Here is a 15,118-nt window from a genome sequence, read left to right as displayed (position 1 = left end):
CCCAGCCCCTGGTTATAACAAACTTGGACAGACTTTGGGCATGTCCCTGTCCCTCCCTCAGCTTAGGCTGGGTCAATGAATGCCTGAGCAGGTTGTAGCTTGCAGATTTACTTGTTGTAACTGCAGATTTACAATGATCACAATTTAAGCAAAGATAGCTGGTCAGGAAACAAGTAAAAAGAATAAATAAATAAATCAGGACAATTTGACACACTGATGTCAAGACTGAATAAATACACAAAATTCAAAGATTTTTCTTCTCTTTATTTAAACACAAATACATTTACAGCATGCAGGTAAGTTAAAACTATATGGCGTCTTCCCCAAACCAATTGTTTTAAATGCATCTTAAGTGTACTGAAGTTAATTCATATTCCACAGGTAGACTTGTCCTCTCATGTCAAATTTAGAATTACGCACAGTAGTGAGTCAGCATTTAAGTTATGTAAATAATTTAGTTGTTCACCAGAAATAAATATTATTTCACTGAGTTCCTATCCTAAACCATCTTTAAAAAAAATATGATCTAGAGGAACATAAAAGTAAGAACCAAAGACTGCAAGTTGAAACAGCAGTGTTGAACATTCCCTGTATAGACTGAATATTAATTTACAAAAAACAGTAATTGTCCTGTCCAGCTGACCTACGACAGTCAAACCAGAAAACAAAAAGTATATATCTTATTTAACACTTTAAGAGGCAGTTCTTGGTAAACTTCATAAAATGTTTAAAATAAAAAAGTTTAAATATAAAAAGGTACACTGAGCTACAAGTTATCATTTCTTTATTTTAAACAGGAATTTTCAGCACCAAAACCCACGATAACTACCTACAGGAATAAAACCCCCATTCACAGGCATGAGAAAAAAATCCTGCTTCATTTGAATGCATTTTAAAGAAAGTGGGGTTTTGTTTTTGATTGTAAATTAAAAAAATCAAGGCCTGAAAACCTGCAGTTAACGTTGAGGAAGATAGACAGTATTGTTTCCATTATGAGAAATTTCAGTTGAAATAGTTTTTGCTGTTCCTTTTCTTTCTGCAGAGTGCTGTCTTTAGACATGCTGTAAAACAACTGCAAGTTTGGAGTGTTTGGCAGTCTTAATGAACAAAACAGTCTTAAAAGCTGAAAACTCCCAAATACTGAGATTTCCGACTGAAACACTCAACCATTAAAAATATCAAACTATTAAAAATTCAGTCTACTGTAGATATAGAAAACAAGTGGTTCAAGGTCTAAAATCTGACTACACTCCATCATAATATAAATGCTTTGTCTATTTATAATATAAAAGTTGAAAGTGATTTGCTGCCTGAATAGTTATAGAATCTCTACCGTTTCCAAAACAACTGATGAGTACCCATCAAAAAATTCAAACTAACACACAAAGTGGTATTAACAGGGCCTGGAAAGCTATCTAAATTCTTTCGGCAACATTAAATTCCTTCTTTCTCAAAGACCTGGAAACTAGTTTCTATCCAGAAGGAGGCTAAAAATTATAGTGGCTAAACCCTATAAATAAGTTAGGCAAATTATACTAGAAAAACCTAAACCCCAGATTCTGCTCAGTGGAAGTATTGGAGCTCAAAAACAAAAAAAAAAACATTTCATTTCATTAGCCACTTTAGAGGACTTTATTGCAAAGAGAAGAAAAATATTCAACAACTACTACTTTGGACATTTCATATACCTACTTACAAACGGATTACAAATACAATTCACTATAGTGCTTTATTTATTTTTATTTTAAACACACCTCTGGGATTTCCAGATCCATAGTTTTAAAGAGCTGTATCCTTTATAAGGTGTATCTGAAATTGTTGCTGAAATTAATTTTAATTGAAAGTTAAAACTTTAGCCGAAAATTCCAGTACTGTGTATGCAGTGGAATATCAAATTAAATTTTAGATTGTGCTCATTTCACTATTTTACAACAGCGAAAGTGAACCATCACAGATGTAGACAAATGGATAAACAGGCTCATCAGAATGAAGCAGAATGTTTTCACTCTACCAGACTATACTGTGTGTAGAATCAGGAACAGGACAGATGAGATAATCCATTGCCAGAGTCTTTTGTAAACTTCAGTTTACTCTTATTACTGTACAATATTTAACTCTAAATAACCCGATAAACGGGCATTTAATCAGATAACAGTTACACAGCCTTGTTCATATTGAACTCTTTAGTTCTGTGGTGCAGCGCTCGCAGTGCCTTATGGCAGTTGTCGTAAGCACACTTCAGTATTCTTACACTGTACAACGAAATTTAGTTCCAATGCTCTATGTAGCATTCCAAAAGAAAACCATAATGTAATGTAGAGTGCTGTTCTAATTCAGTGGGACATGTAGTGTTATGTGAAGTGATAAAAATGAAAATATACTTAAACACTGTTGCACATTCCCTAAGACAATGAAATGTACACAAATTAAGCTAGAAAAATTGAACTAAGATTTTCTTAATGTACATTCAGCTTGGCACAGTGCAAACTAAATTTAAGACATGAAAGACAAACCGTGTAATGAGCAGAGCTACACTTTAACTAACATGTCATTTTTCAAGACGCCAAAATTGCACTCTAGTTTGTTTTTTGGGGGGAATATGGGCAGGGGGTAGGAAATCAGTTAGCAGAATTTGTAGAAGGGGAAAAGAGCTGTACAGGCCAGGTATAATTTATACATTTTCAAAAAATAATCCTACAGTCCCCAAAGGGAGAGATTATTGTCATGGAATGACTCCCTCTATACGATATCCAAGCCTCCTCACGCTGCATTTACCGTTCAGCAACTGTAAATGAGAAAAATAAAGAAGTGTTTGTACCTCATAAACAAAGAAAGCCAAGCTATTTATATTTACAGTAGATCACATTCATTATTTACATCGCTTTTAAGAGCTCAGTTCTCAAACCACTTAGATAAATGCTAACACATCTGCTTCAGAATAAGACATTATGCAATGCTGGAAGCATTTAAGCAATGCTGGCTGTTACCAATACAAATTTACACCAAGATAAGCTGACTAATGCAATCAAGACCAGATACCCAAAGCAGTGAACATTATAATCAAGCCAATTACAACCCATCTCCATTTCTTACAACATTGCTACTTTTCCAGGGAAGGGGGAGAACTGCCTGGGTACCACGTACCCACCTAACACCTGCTGCAAAGTATTGCCTTGGCTCTTTTGGGAAGGTGAGCTGGGAATGAAAAGATCATTTGGCATTAATTACGCTAAAAATGTCTGATCTATGTGAGGAAATAACAGCTTTTTTTTTTTTAAAACATTTCCAGAATAATTAGTTAAATGGAGGTCTCCAAGTGTTAAACAGCACACCATGCTTCTACTGTACCAAAACTCCTACCCTAACCAGAAACTCCGATGCTTAGTATCTGTATTAATCCTCAGAAAAAAAGATATAATAGACACTACTACAGAGAAAAATGCTACTGACTGGTTACCTAAGTATTCACAAACTCAGAAGATACTTATATTTAATAATAAAATGAAGTTCAACAAAGTTTTGTTCCCATACTTCCATAAGGGAGAGATTCTTCCAAAACCAAAAATGAGACAGTTCGAATAAAGACAGAGCAATGAGCTTCATTTAAGTGCTAAACTCAGCTTGATTCTACAGCAGTGGGTAATGTGCCAATGCCAGTAGTAGGAAAGCTTTACAACTGCTTAAGGGATCCTGTACATATATAATGTAGTGGGGTTTCTGTTATTGTTGTTTTGTTGTTTGTTTTAAAAAGGGACTTTAGCCAATACTTATTTTTCACTCCCAGATGATTAATCTACAAATAGTCCAGAAGTCAAAGTGCTAAGTCTCCTACTTAAAATCCCAGTGGCCAACAGCGAAAGCTCCTTCTCCAAAGCAAGATACAAGCTCAAAATTGAGTTAGTTATCGCTGATTATATCAGCAATAAGTACTCTTAAAGACGTATAAGACTAAATAGACTCTTTTGCTGGAGTTGTAGGCAACATTATTTTAGCATGAGTTTCCACACGCTTTAGACATCTAAAAACATATTAAGTCAATCACACCTTCATATGCCTCTGCATTGGACAGCGGAGCTAGACTGATTTCATAGTTGAAGTAGCTGCAAGATTACATTCACCTTGTCAAAATAATAATCAGATGTTCATGAATTGCCAGCTGCTTGGTCATTCATATTAAACCTTATTCAAGGTTAAAGTACATAGCACTTCAACCTCTACTTTAAGAGAGGCTACTGAGCAGAACCAGGTACCCTAACTAGTTCTACGGCCTGATTTTCTTCACTAAATTGGATGGAAAACTTTGAAAAGACATTCAGCTAATAAAAATAAATGAATACAAGATTAATAAGGTGCTCTGGTGCACTTCAAAAAAAAAGGTGGCCCAGGATTTAAGCACCACACAATCGATTACTTTAGGATTATTTTCAAACTGAAGATGCAGATAACCTTAACTAAGAATTTCTAGAAGGCATTCATATTACAACACTCAAAAGTGAAGATGATGACAGACGATGCAGTAAAGCATTACTCTTGGGTAACTAACAGACCAACTACAACGCAGACATTAATTAAAAGACTTGATTCTGCAAGTAACTTACGTATATTAAGTACCTGACTCAGTGTAATGATTTATGAGATTAAAGAGAGATTATGAGACATACTTAAGAGGTATTCCCCATTTTTAAAGTGCACATATTGATTCCAATTAGCATAACTGTATTTTAATTAGGCAACAATTAAAGTTTACTGGATAAAGACATGAATTTTTCCGTTAAATGCTTCCAAACTACAGACACGTGAAACAGTGCACAAAGTTAGTAAGAACAACATAAGAATAGGGTCACTTTTTTTTATTTCATTGCTGAATGCTTTTTGAAGGGAACCATTAAAAAATACTAGCGAGACAAAATAAATTTGAACTCTCCAAACTCTTCTCAAAAATTAGCTATTTGCTGTGGCTGATAACGATATCCAATCGACTGTTTTTACATTTTGTTCTACTTCATCGTAACTCAACAGCTACCATTTTACAATAAATGCCAGTTTTCGAACAAAACCAACAGAGTTAGTGAGGTGCATTGTTCCTCTAGCTATAAATTCCTGAAATAAGTTAATTTGGTTACTCAAGTGATTTTATACAACAGAATGGACTGTAATAATACTAACAAAGAGTGGTCACACACTTAAAACAAATCCTACAAGCCAAACTTACACTTTGTCCTGCCGTCCTCCACCTCCACGCAGTGCAACTGGCTGGCTGTTTTGAGTGAACGCACCTCCCCCACGAATTGCACTTGGATGAGTTGGAGAAGCTGCTGGATGCTGGCCAGGACGGATAGGCTTAGCTGCACAAAACAAGACATGAATTGCAGATATGTACATAGCAATTTCATCTTTCATTATTCAAATTTACTAATGATTCATTTTACAGTGGCCTAGAAGTAATAATCAAAATTGAATGCACTTTGAATTAGAGGAAAACAAGCTTAGGAGATGGTATTCCAAGAACCTGTCAGATTAGTATCAAATATAATCAGCTCTGAAAAATAGACAAGGTTTTCCTTTTATTGTCCCTACTAGTGTTAAAGCTAACAAAGTTTCTGATAATGATTTTCCCCACATGTATTATCTACCCCACCTAATGTATTTCTTTGTAAGAGTCCTATTTCTTGTCAGTAAGAACTCAGACAATTCACCACTCGAGGTTGTGTTATGTTCCTACAAAGAACCATTATATCCTGCTGTTTCTCTCACACCTCCTCAATGATATGTCATTAGTTTATTTTGCTCTACAAGCTAGTTATTTTGCTCTATGAGCAGTTCTGCATACTGGTTACTCCACAAATAAACACCACTCCATCAAATACTTACCAGCATATATTATGTAATTTGCTATACTTTGGAATTCAAGTAGTTTTGACAGGAAATTCACAAGCTGCATATGCTTTCATAAATTGCTTTCAGTCAGTTTTGCACTAGCTCTTAACAAGACATACACAACTATATAACCGTAAGAGTTCCGCCACGTTTAACAGAAAATACATAAACAGATATTAAACTACAGGTAGCAACTACAGAGAAACTTCTCAACTTCTGCCTTGCAGCAAACTAATCTCCTGGAACACGTGTTCAACCAGACACTTACGTACAGGAAGCTTTATACCTGTGGTAAACTCACTAGAGAATTGTTTGTTGTCTTAGAGATCACTTGACAGAAAGATAAAGCAGGAATGCATCAGTTTTTGAGCTGCCACTTGAGGAGACCAAAAAACCCATACCAAAAGCCCTCCCAAAAAAAACAAAAAACGTTTTAGTCTGGAACAGCTCTTTACAAACCTATGGAATACAAGCAAAATTCAACTCCAATGTTCATTTCAGCTGAATCAGAATTTAAGGTAAGTATGTTGATTACTGAAGTCCTGATACAGGTGGATCCCATAATTACTGGTACAACAAAAACATTGTAACAGGCACAGGTAAGTCCTTCACAGGTCCCACACCCTCCTGGTCCTCAGTACTTGACAGCATAATAGCAGGTGGAAAGGAGGACCAAGAGTATGACTGCATTCCACCACACAAACTCTACTAGCTATCATTTTTGTTGGCTAAGAAGGGCTACTGAATATTACATGTTTTGGAACAAAGAACCAAAAATACTAGATTAAGGATTTTTGGATGTTAGTTGGGGGTTTCTGTCTGCTCCCTCCCAACCAAGATCTAAAGAAAGCAAGACAGTTTTTGTTGTTGTTCGTGAAGGCAATGACAATCTCTCACATTGCCTTGAAGCACCTACTTAGTCTTAGGAATTCTTATGAAATAATGTTACAGAGCTAAGACTCTGTATTCAGCGTATTGTTTTGTTCTAGGAAACAACACACATACAGGACAGAATCCTAGGTAAGACTTTCCCAGCTTGTAGAAAAGTCCAGCTATCAGAAGTCGGTCATAGAAGAGACCCATTTAATAAGAAGCACACAACAAAATGCGCACACAGTCTGACTAACCACAATATAACTCGTGGTTGAAAATACACCATGTTCATGCAAGTGAATACAACTATGGTTGAAAAACACACACATAAGAAGATAAAAAAAATCAGGAGAGAGAGAAATGTTTTAGGAGCCAAGGGATTCTCTACTAACCAATTTGTGCAGAGTGTCCTCGTCTGGCCATGTTTTTGGATCTTACAGCTTCCTTTATACGGTCTACTTCCTGCTGATACCGCTTGCGATCACGAGACGCATTCTCTTTGGCTTCCTTCAGTGCAGACTCCAAAGCTTTAACTCTTTCAGCTGTAGCCCTAAGTCGCTTCTCCAGTTTAGGAAGTTCACAGCGAAGATCTGCATTATCACGTACCAGCTACAAAAATTGAATCTATTATTTTCTTGGTGTCTCTCTCCATGGGGAGAACCAACCAACCAAAAACCCCCACAGGCTACTGCATATATACTAATGTGATAAAGTTTCATTGTATATATATATTACAGCATCACATTACTGTATCTGTATATTTATGTGTGTATATATATAAATATAACTGTATATACAGTATAGTCGGGCTACTATACTATGCATACTTAAGCTTCTAGTAAGTCCAATAGCTCAGCACTAAGATTATCATTTGAAAGCCCGTTACTGTGGAAGGGCACACTATCCAACATAGGCACTTGAAGACTACATTCTTATTTAGTCAGAGGGAAACAGGCAGGCATCCCTCAAATTGGAACAGTAACTCTAAATGCTAACTTTTGATCTTCCTTGATTTTAATGCAACTATTTTGTTATATACCCACATGCACTTAAAATGTCTATTAAATGAGTCTATAGGAAAACTTTAGTCTATTGTTTTATATCCAGAAATGCATTCCAGACATGAAAATATTTGATTATAGAACAGTTACTTTATGACCAATAGTTTTTCGGTCACTTCCATAATAACAAAGCTTAAGTAGCTTATCTGTTTTTAATTAAACTTGAAATTAAGCCTCATTGTACCTGCTTGTGAACCTTTGTAAGCTGTTCAAGATTATTCTCAAGGAAAGAAATCTTCTGTTTCTGTGCAGCACTGCCTCCTGTATCATCTGAGTCAATCTCGGCACTCTGCAGTAACAAAGGCAGAGGGAGGAAGAAAAGATGCTGAATACAAATCTGAACTTACGTGTTAAGTTGAGTTTTAAACTGAAATTTACACAACAATCTCAAAGACACCAAGTTTCTTTACAGTATCACTTTACCTTTTTCACTCTAGTGGCCAGATCTTGAACAAACAGCTTCCGAAGATTGTGGAGAGTCTGAAGTTCTTTAGCCTACAGTTAAGGAGGAGGGAAAAGACAAGAGTTATTTCTGAAGGAAAAAAGTAAGTATTGACATTTACTTTGGAAAGTATTCTGACTAACTTACCACAGTCTCTTCCAAACCCTTTAAATCTTGCCTCGCTTGTTCCCGCCTGTCCTGCATAACCCTAAAAGAGAATATATTCAACCTGAAGCATCTGAGCAAAACTGGAAATGTTTTAGGAGACTAGAGAGTGGTAAACACTATATGGTATAAATAGAAAATGTCTTTTTCAGCTGAAGTCCTCAATTAAGGGTATCACCAATGGATGACAACACTCAAATCCACATGAGGTGGGGGAGAAAGTTGCAGGAAGAAAAAAGAGGTAGTACTTTTAACACTGAAGGAATACAAACACGTACTTTCAGCTACATAAATTACGAATTTCTAAAATGGTTAAAGAAAGATTTTCAGAATCATGTTCAGGAATGTTTGGGAAAAATCTTATCCTGCAAAATGCTCTTAGCTTTGACCAACTGTGAAAGTGTTAATTAGTACCAAGGGATGGCCTTAGGATTATTATTTTTTTTTTTTGTTCCACCACCTCATCCCCATTACATTTGCCAAAGTTTGCATCATAAGCAGTGGAATCTCAGTTTCCAGGAATATAACCTAATGACACTACTTTTCAGAGCTGCTGTCTTCCTATTTAATGGGAAAGCACTGACTGCACCGCTAATGTTCTCTCAGAATTACATTGCAGTGCATGTCTTACTCTGACAGGACACAGGGAAGGGATTTGGACTTCTCTTTTTATGAATCAAGGTCAGAAAAAGGCGACCATGGACTGGATGAAAACGAGCCAACTCCTATTAAGTGGCCAGAATATTTGAGCCTCTTTTCCTCTTGAAAATTCTCCTCATCCAGTTATGTTACCAGACCACAGTTAAATGATTAAACATCTGAGGCAATAAAACATTCTGAAGAATGTCATTATCCATTTTCCAGACCTCACTGGAAAAGTCCTTTGCCATGCACATTTATGATATACAACGGAAAATAACTGGATTGAAGGGGGAGGACATTTTTAATGCTTCTTACGGGTCTTTGGAAGAGCAAGGTTTCTAACACAGCACGTGCCTTTAAGGGATTAACGCGCGCTCTCTCTCTCTCTCTCTATATATATATATATATACACACACACATTTTAGCCTGCAAAATGAAATGAAAACCACAAGTGCATTTATCAAATCTTGTAAGACAAGAAAATCTATTGTAATGGACACTGAGTAGCATAAGAATAAATGAGAATAAGATGGATTCACAAGACCAAAGCACTATTAAAATTTAAGTCACTTAAACCAACGTTGTATTTCATAGTAAGCCTACTGAAAAGAATGTGTTATTGGTTACTCGTACAGACCAATCAAGCCTGATTGTGTGAACTTTATGATTAAAAACCTGAAAGTTGTCAGGTGCTTCTAAAGAAAAACTATGTGCTTTTGAAAAAGTTAAGTATTCTTAACCTCTGTAAAGGTAAGTTTATATATGCCAGAAATGGGGTGCTACTGATAGTCTAGTAAAATTTATAGATTATGGTGAAATTTCTTGAAGTTCATAACTGCTTTTCAGCTTGACCTGTGGAAGCTTACCCACAAGTGGAATTCAATTTTAAGTTTTGCATTAACATTTCAGTCTCTATTTCAAGAAAATACATTATTTAGTTACTACATGAAGTACACAGCTGTTGAATCTCAACAACAGGCCAGTTTGAACCACCTGACTAGTTAAATTGCACAGAACCACAAAGAATAATGAAAACGTTGTAAAGTCAAGGTAAACCTCTTCCAGTCCTAGAGCATGCAAAACTTAGCTTTAAAAATGAAAAAGTTAATTGCTCCAGCTTGTAGGATATTAACACAACGAGATTGATTTGGCCTTTGTATATCTTTCATTATTTTAGTTCCAATTTTATATGCTAAGGCAGTGAAAAACGTTTTTAAAAAGTTGTTCAAGAAGGCGCTGGAGCCTCTCTTTAATAAGAATATCATATAGTGAAAGGGACTTCATCATCCTATCAGGTCACTTGTTTTAAAAATACAAATGTTCCCACACACATTTGTTTTATGCTTGATTATCACTTACGTAAGTTCATGGAGTTTTCTACTTTTTTCCTGATCAGTTGCTTTCAACTTCTCGTGCTCAACTCTAAGACGTTCTTGTTCAAGCATCATCTTCTGATTTTGGCTGAAGACAAAAGTAAATGTTAGGTGTGTTTTTAAAAGGACAGGAAAGAATAGGGAACAGAGCTGCACATCTTTGTGATATCTAATGAAATTAATCTAAAGCAGAAGAGACCTTTGCCTTCTCGCTCTCACCAGAAGCATCAAACAGAAGCCCACTAAGCTGCAATCCAAATCAAATTGTCAACACTTAGTAACCAAGGCTTCTGATACATTGTGATGGGTCAGTTGATTGAAACAAACCACATCCAGTAAAGCAACACTAACCACATACTGCTGGAGAAAACCTTAGCCACTTCCTTCCCACCCTACCATGCTTCTGTACTTGCACAGTTCAGATATTTCGCAGTACCAAAATGATGACAATTGCTTACTCTTGGAGTTCAGTGATAAGTTTCTCCTTTGCATCAACTTCATCTCTTAGGCTACTGATTTGTTTCTGATGTGTCTCACGATGGCTCTGAATCTGCTGTTCCACAGCTTGCTATTGTAAATAAAACAACCAAACATGTATTATATGCTTTCAGAAGTTGTTATACTTCATTTTGTTTAAGGAAACAAATTAAGTTAACTTACCTTGACTTCATTTGCAGTTTGAACCTTATTTAAGTGCTCTTTCTCCATCTCATGGACTTTTTCTAGTAGGAACAGGGGAGAAACGACATTTCAGTCAAGTAACTTCCATCTTCCCTATAATCGCCTAGTAATTCCCTCAGCCCAACACTTTAAAATCTGGAAAAAGTTATCTACCTGTCCCCACACGTACCAGCTGAATCAGCAGCATCTTGAATTTGATCATATCCTTAGCACTTCAAACAGCAAATATGCTTTTCTATTGACTAATTCTGTATGTTCAGTAGCAAAATGCTATCCTGGAGCTCTTCTCTTCAACCCAGACAGAAGGATTTCCTATTTATTATTACGTATTTAAACTTGGATGGGGCATGGACAGACTATAAAAAGCTATGCCTACCCTGTGCTCTAAGTTGAACTAGTTCTTCGTTAAGGGAATCCACAGACTCTTCCAGCTGTCTCTTCTTCTGTTCCACATTCTGAAGATATTCAGTCAACGACTTGATCTTGGCCTCATGCTTGTAGAGAAGAAAGATTCATTTACTTCAGAACTAGGTACCATGGAATTACTTCTGCATAAACACTTTATACTTCTTTTTAAAGAAGTAACCTGATCTCAAAACAAAAATGGTGCCAACTAAACTTTCTAAGAAGAATATGACTACTTGAGTAGATCTGTAATGTGGCTTGTAAGACAACGTCTTAAATTCATGCCATTCAATGAAATGAAGTAATTTTTTTGCTGGGAGAATAAATGCTTTTGAATGTTAAACACTATCAGAGGAAAGTGACTCACTGTATTTAGAAAACAGTACTGAAATACACATTTTCTGATATAAAAGATGACCATCTGTATGGTCAATATAGAGAAAATAATAATACCAAAATATAGAGAAATTAAGTTGTGTATGTAGGTCACAATTTTGGTAATTGTTCAAGAAGATCAGCAATGTGACTTCAATCACAGTGAAACGGCTGATCAGGCATTAGAAGCAAGTTTCATCTGCTATGCAAACCTACTGTAATACCACTGTGCTAATGCTACCTCTCCCACTTTCAGCTTGCTGCATTGGAGCAGAGTACAAGACAGTGCCTTCTGTAAGATTTGTATTTGTACAGGATCCTGTGACAGAGAACATACACACACTAGTATTTAATACAATTGCTGCAAAAGCATTATCAGGCTGCAGACATTGCAGAAATTCTGCCATCCTGTCATATAGTTACTCAGAAGGACCCAAACTGAAAATTCAGGACACAGCCAAGTCCTGTGGCTGTTCAAACGCAACTTACTTTGTTAGGTGTCAAAAACGTTACTGCAATTTTCTCCCCTTACAGGTTAATGGGATTCAAAAGAACATTTAGGAAGAACTCAAGAAATATTTACCTGTGAAATACGGAGCTGACAGGCAGCTAACTCCTTTTCATTTTCTTCCATTTTCTTATTGCTTTCAGCTTGTGTGCCTTCTAACTGTTTGCATCGTTTTACCATTGTTTTTACTTCTGATTTCATTTTGCTGATGTACAGTCTTGCAACCGTGAATTCTTCATCTATCATGCCAGTTCCCTCAGGCTGCTGAAAATTGTAGAATCACATTTAGAAAGCTTAGATACAGAAACAGAATTAAAGATGAGGTGGAACAACTTAGTGCCTAGCATCCCTACACCCACCCACCCCAGCTGGTAATCAGAGTACTTGGGCACCAAAACATAGCTTCACATTACCTAACATTATTCACATCTGCTGGGGAACTTAAATGAATAGCCAATGAATAACCTGGAAGTACAGCACACTTAAAAGATTACCTTCAATACCCCTTACGAGCTTAACACTTACAGACCTGACTCAGCCATTTATAACTTGTATCTGCAGGTTATAATCAATAAGTAATGACTGGTATAATAAACCCTTGAAAATAACTACTAGCTGTTGTGTCGTTCCCCTCCCCCTGTCCAAATGCTTTTGTTTGCACAAAGGTAGCGAGTTGCTTACAACACTGCTTATGTTCCTGTCCTACAGTCATTTTCTCGATTTATCTTTTATTTCAGTTCCATGTTCCATTTTTAAGGTAATTAACATCTTGATTGCCACTGCAAGTCCAAGATGATGCAGTTGAAACCGTCATGTGAAATGGTTCTAACAACAGTATGAATGAAAACACTACTTCAGAAATCATATCTGCTCTATCTTGTCTGTGCGCAATCAATTTCTATTTGGGACTTAGTAAGCCACAGTAGAAGCAAGGAATGACCTTATGCCCAAATTACTAATGCGTATGAGGGTTACTATGGTAGTTATTTTTACTGTACTAAGAAAACTGACCCTACCCATCCGTAATGTATGTGTCTGTGTGTGGCATTAAAAGTTTCATCAACTAAACCTTACCTTGACATCATTATTTCCTACTGCAATTCCTATTTCTGCAAGATCTTTTAGTAAGGAGGCCATCATCTCTGTTGCTCGTTTTTTCTGATGGTTAGTCATTTCTTTAAGTTTTTGAAGCTCTGCATCTATACTGGCTAAAGTGACCTACAGTAAAAGTAGTTGTATTTTAGTAAACAATACACATCTTTAAAACTAGTTTCATATTATTTAAAATAGCAATAGATATTTGCTACATTAAAACAACTACTGAAGTATCACATTGTTTTCAAAGAACATGTTTCAAAAAAATTTAACCGAAGTAAATATTCCACACAGTAAATACATAGAAGTTCTACAATGACACTATTTCTGAAAGAAAAGTTGCATACTGTGGACAGAGGCCTTCAGCTCACAAAATGTAATCTTACAACTCAGCAACAAAATTTATGTCAACTTTGTTAAGCAGTATTCAGAGTTATACTGGGTTAAATATTGCAGAGGATTGCATTTATAGGAAAAAAGGTACGTGGACAACAAGTCCGACACTTTTTGCTATATTGCTATATTTGTAGAGCTCTTAACTCTCTCCTGCTTGGAAATTAAAATATGACACCTAATTCTGAGTGTCCATAAGCACTGCAGTTACTCTAGAGTAGACTTACAGTTGGTTTGAGCTGCTGTGCTTGCAGTGGCTGCAGCTAAAGCAGCTTGCAAACACAGAAGTTGGTGGCTCTTTGCTGATCAGTTTTAAAAAACACATCTGAAGTTCTACAGCAGGAGAGTTCCAGCTAGTGATACAAAAGGATAGTTACTGCTTGGGTTAGCTGTGACAGACTGAGAACATTGAACTGTCTTTACTTTTATATCCATCTCTCAGTTCTGTCAGCTTGCATCAGCATTAAAACTGTGCAATAATCTTGGAATGTTATTGAAAGAACTAGCACAGTTGCCATGGATAGTTTCACTAGACCTGTAAAGATTAGGTGGCATGAAATAAACTGTCAGAGCAAAGATGGAGAAGACGGAAACAGATTTTGATGGGGCAAGAAACCTTTCGGGCCACATCAGCCAGGAAAGAATTCTCAGAGGTTTATACAAGGGAAATGAAGGGGAAAAAGAAAGCCGTATAAAAATTTTATCAGTCACTTAAGTCATCAAATGAGTTTTCTGGTATGAAACAGGTTTTAGAATTAAACTCACTTTCCCTCGTGAAAACCTTTAAATGACTCCAAGCAAGAAATACAGCTTGGAGATACAAAGCAAGAATTCTTTTATTGAAGACTCAGCAATTTCTTGACCCCTTTTCTTACCGATTTTTGATTGAGTTCATCACTAAGCAGTTCATACTCCTTTGCCTTATCTTCTACTTCCTGAGATTTCTGATCATAATTGACAGCTAATTCTTCAAGGGCTTGTAGCACCTCTTTCACTTCCTCTTTAGAGGCATCATTTTCAGCCTGAAGGCGATTCAGTTCTGCTTGCAGGTTGTCTTGGTCCCGTCTGGTTGATGCTAAAAGCTACAACATTGATAGAGATTTGTTTAAAACAAGTCATTACCATCAAGAACACTGCATGAACAAGTAAAATCTTAGTAATGCTTTCAACTACTGTAACTGCCTATATCTACATTTTTATGATGTCTAGCATAACAAAACAAGGACAC

General features: G+C 36.3%; 1 protein-coding gene across 2 annotated transcripts in view; it reads right to left on the bottom strand.

The window, feature by feature from the left end:
• Nucleotides 1–243: 243 nt before the first annotated feature.
• KIF5B (kinesin family member 5B) overlaps nt 244–15,118 on the bottom strand; it is a 35,647-nt gene continuing 20,772 nt past the window's right edge. Inside the window, exons 14-26 of one of the 2 annotated variants that reach the window (XM_035545564.1) lie at nt 14,766–14,972; nt 13,477–13,620; nt 12,478–12,666; nt 11,491–11,608; nt 11,094–11,155; nt 10,892–11,001; nt 10,420–10,521; nt 8,401–8,461; nt 8,235–8,306; nt 7,996–8,100; nt 7,143–7,359; nt 5,213–5,345; nt 244–2,785 (exon numbers count right to left, since the gene is read on the bottom strand). In XM_035545564.1, coding sequence (XP_035401457.1) covers nt 2,779–2,785; nt 5,213–5,345; nt 7,143–7,359; nt 7,996–8,100; nt 8,235–8,306; nt 8,401–8,461; nt 10,420–10,521; nt 10,892–11,001; nt 11,094–11,155; nt 11,491–11,608; nt 12,478–12,666; nt 13,477–13,620; nt 14,766–14,972 — 1,527 coding nt within the window. In that variant the 3' untranslated portion in view covers nt 244–2,778. The remainder of the gene's footprint in view (nt 2,786–5,212; nt 5,346–7,142; nt 7,360–7,995; nt 8,101–8,234; nt 8,307–8,400; nt 8,462–10,419; nt 10,522–10,891; nt 11,002–11,093; nt 11,156–11,490; nt 11,609–12,477; nt 12,667–13,476; nt 13,621–14,765; nt 14,973–15,118) is intronic. The other variant, XM_035545565.2, reaches the window with a different exon arrangement.

The sequence above is a fragment of the Cygnus atratus genome, chromosome 2 (genome assembly GCF_013377495.2).
Source record: "Cygnus atratus isolate AKBS03 ecotype Queensland, Australia chromosome 2, CAtr_DNAZoo_HiC_assembly, whole genome shotgun sequence".
NCBI lineage: Eukaryota > Metazoa > Chordata > Aves > Anseriformes > Anatidae > Cygnus > Cygnus atratus.
This window is presented reverse-complemented; position numbering and strand designations above follow the sequence as displayed.